The 1,765-nt window shown below is 43.6% G+C and overlaps 1 protein-coding gene across 1 annotated transcript in view; it reads right to left on the bottom strand.

The window, feature by feature from the left end:
- Positions 1–223: 223 nt before the first annotated feature.
- The window catches only part of LOC102201705 (biotinidase-like), a 4,581-nt gene continuing 3,039 nt past the window's right edge, over positions 224–1,765 (bottom strand). Inside the window, exons 5-7 of the mRNA XM_005755533.1 lie at positions 1,207–1,412; positions 587–1,111; positions 224–493 (exon numbers count right to left, since the gene is read on the bottom strand). Coding sequence (XP_005755590.1) covers positions 224–493; positions 587–1,111; positions 1,207–1,412 — 1,001 coding nt within the window. The remainder of the gene's footprint in view (positions 494–586; positions 1,112–1,206; positions 1,413–1,765) is intronic.

Below are 1,765 nucleotides of genomic sequence, written 5' to 3'. Positions count from 1 at the left end.
GAGATATAAACAATTAAATATTGCCTTCGAGGAATATGTAACAGTCACACAGAGATGAATGCTACTTGGTGCTATGTTTGTATTGTAAAGATTAAATAACAAATTATTCAAGACTTATATTTTGGTTTATTTTAATAGACAAACCAAATGTATAATCACTGAAGGTTGGATAAGCTCTTTACACTAACAGTGAATTTTATTTTCGTGATTCCTTCATAGCTCACTATTTGTCCTCCTGGTATTTTCGTCCATACAGGCAAGCAGTGACTAAACCACCCTTCATGTTTGAGTGCTTCATGGTCACTCTCCAGTTTGTAGCTCTCTCCAGACTCTCGGGCTGCTCCACGGACATTCGACTTGTCAGAATGGATGGGTACACGTATTTGGTGTCAAAGTTCCCCTCCAACAGGAAGTCCATTTTAGACTCTGCTTCTTCCACTACCTGTCCACAAGTGCTTTGATCCAACCTTGCACAACGAACAATTGCACAAACCTGCAGATATTTGACATGTGGCAAATAAAAGTGAGCAGAGTCATAATCAGTTTCTAACAGTTTATAAATATTGAAAATTCATTTCATTCCTACCTGCAGTGCATATTTGCTAGCGCTATTGTGGTTTCCTGCAAATGTGCCGAGTGCATAGAGCTCTTTATGGTCTTTCAGTAACCACCTGTACTGCAGGTGGCAGCAGAAAGTGCCGTTGCACACTTTAACATTGCCCTCTGTCTCATTTAAGAGGACAAAGGTAAATGGGTCTTTGTTCATCTTGGAGACAAAAGTGGGGTAGGAGGGAGCTACTGATGATGTGGGCTGAACACCACCTGCCTCCTCCTCTTTGGCTGTACTTTGGTTTCCCGCCAGTGGCTTCAAAACTGGCACTCTGGCCACCAGCAGCCTGCCTTCTTCTGGATCTCCTTTCCAGGCGTGGTGGTAGGTGGTAAAAAAAGGGGTGTAAATGCCACTTCCTTTCACATTGTATCGGTCAATGCGAAGGTTGGCAGCTAATAATGTGACATTGGCACCCAGACTGAACGCGTGTTGAAACTGAACAGAATCCAGCAGGGGGAGCGCATTAAACCAGGCTGTTGGAAAGATCAACTGACGCACACCCTAAAAAATGCACAACAAAGAAACCATGGATATCAAAGTCAATTTCAGCAAAGTTGGATATATATTCTGAGTGTGAATGTGATTATATTTTATACCCTCTCCAGCAGCAGCACTGCAGGATCATGTAAGAGGATGTCAAAGCAGGTGAAGAGGCCAAACTTCCCAGCAAAAGGTGTATCAAATGTTATGATTTCAATTTCTGGAGGTGTGTCAAAGGAATCTTCACGGTAAAGGCTTTGTTTGTGGTAGCGTGCAATTAGAAGGCCATCTGACCTGTATAAAAGAAGGCTGATTAGATCACTGACTGCTCTTTTCTACTGATGCAGTCAATGCAGCTGGTGCGCTTTTTTTTTTTTACCAATTATCTGAGTTCTGGTCACAGGGGTAGCAGTGTGAGCAGAGAAGCACAGACTTCGCCTTCCAGCTTATCTGGTAGGATACCAAGTCATTCCAGAGCGAGTGATATAACCTTTTCAGTGAGTCCTGGGTCTACACTGGGGCCTTTTGCCAGTAGGACATGCCCAAAATACCTCACCCAGAAGGCGCCCAGGAGGCATCCTGAACCACTGCAACTGGCTCCTTTCGATGTGGAGAAGCAACTGCTGTACAAATCCATCTCCAATGAATACGCTCCTAAATCTATCTCTAAAGGCA

This window comes from Pundamilia nyererei, unplaced genomic scaffold (genome assembly GCF_000239375.1).
Source record: "Pundamilia nyererei isolate P.nyererei 1_Seehausen unplaced genomic scaffold, PunNye1.0 scaffold01814, whole genome shotgun sequence".
NCBI lineage: Eukaryota > Metazoa > Chordata > Actinopteri > Cichliformes > Cichlidae > Pundamilia > Pundamilia nyererei.
This window is presented reverse-complemented; position numbering and strand designations above follow the sequence as displayed.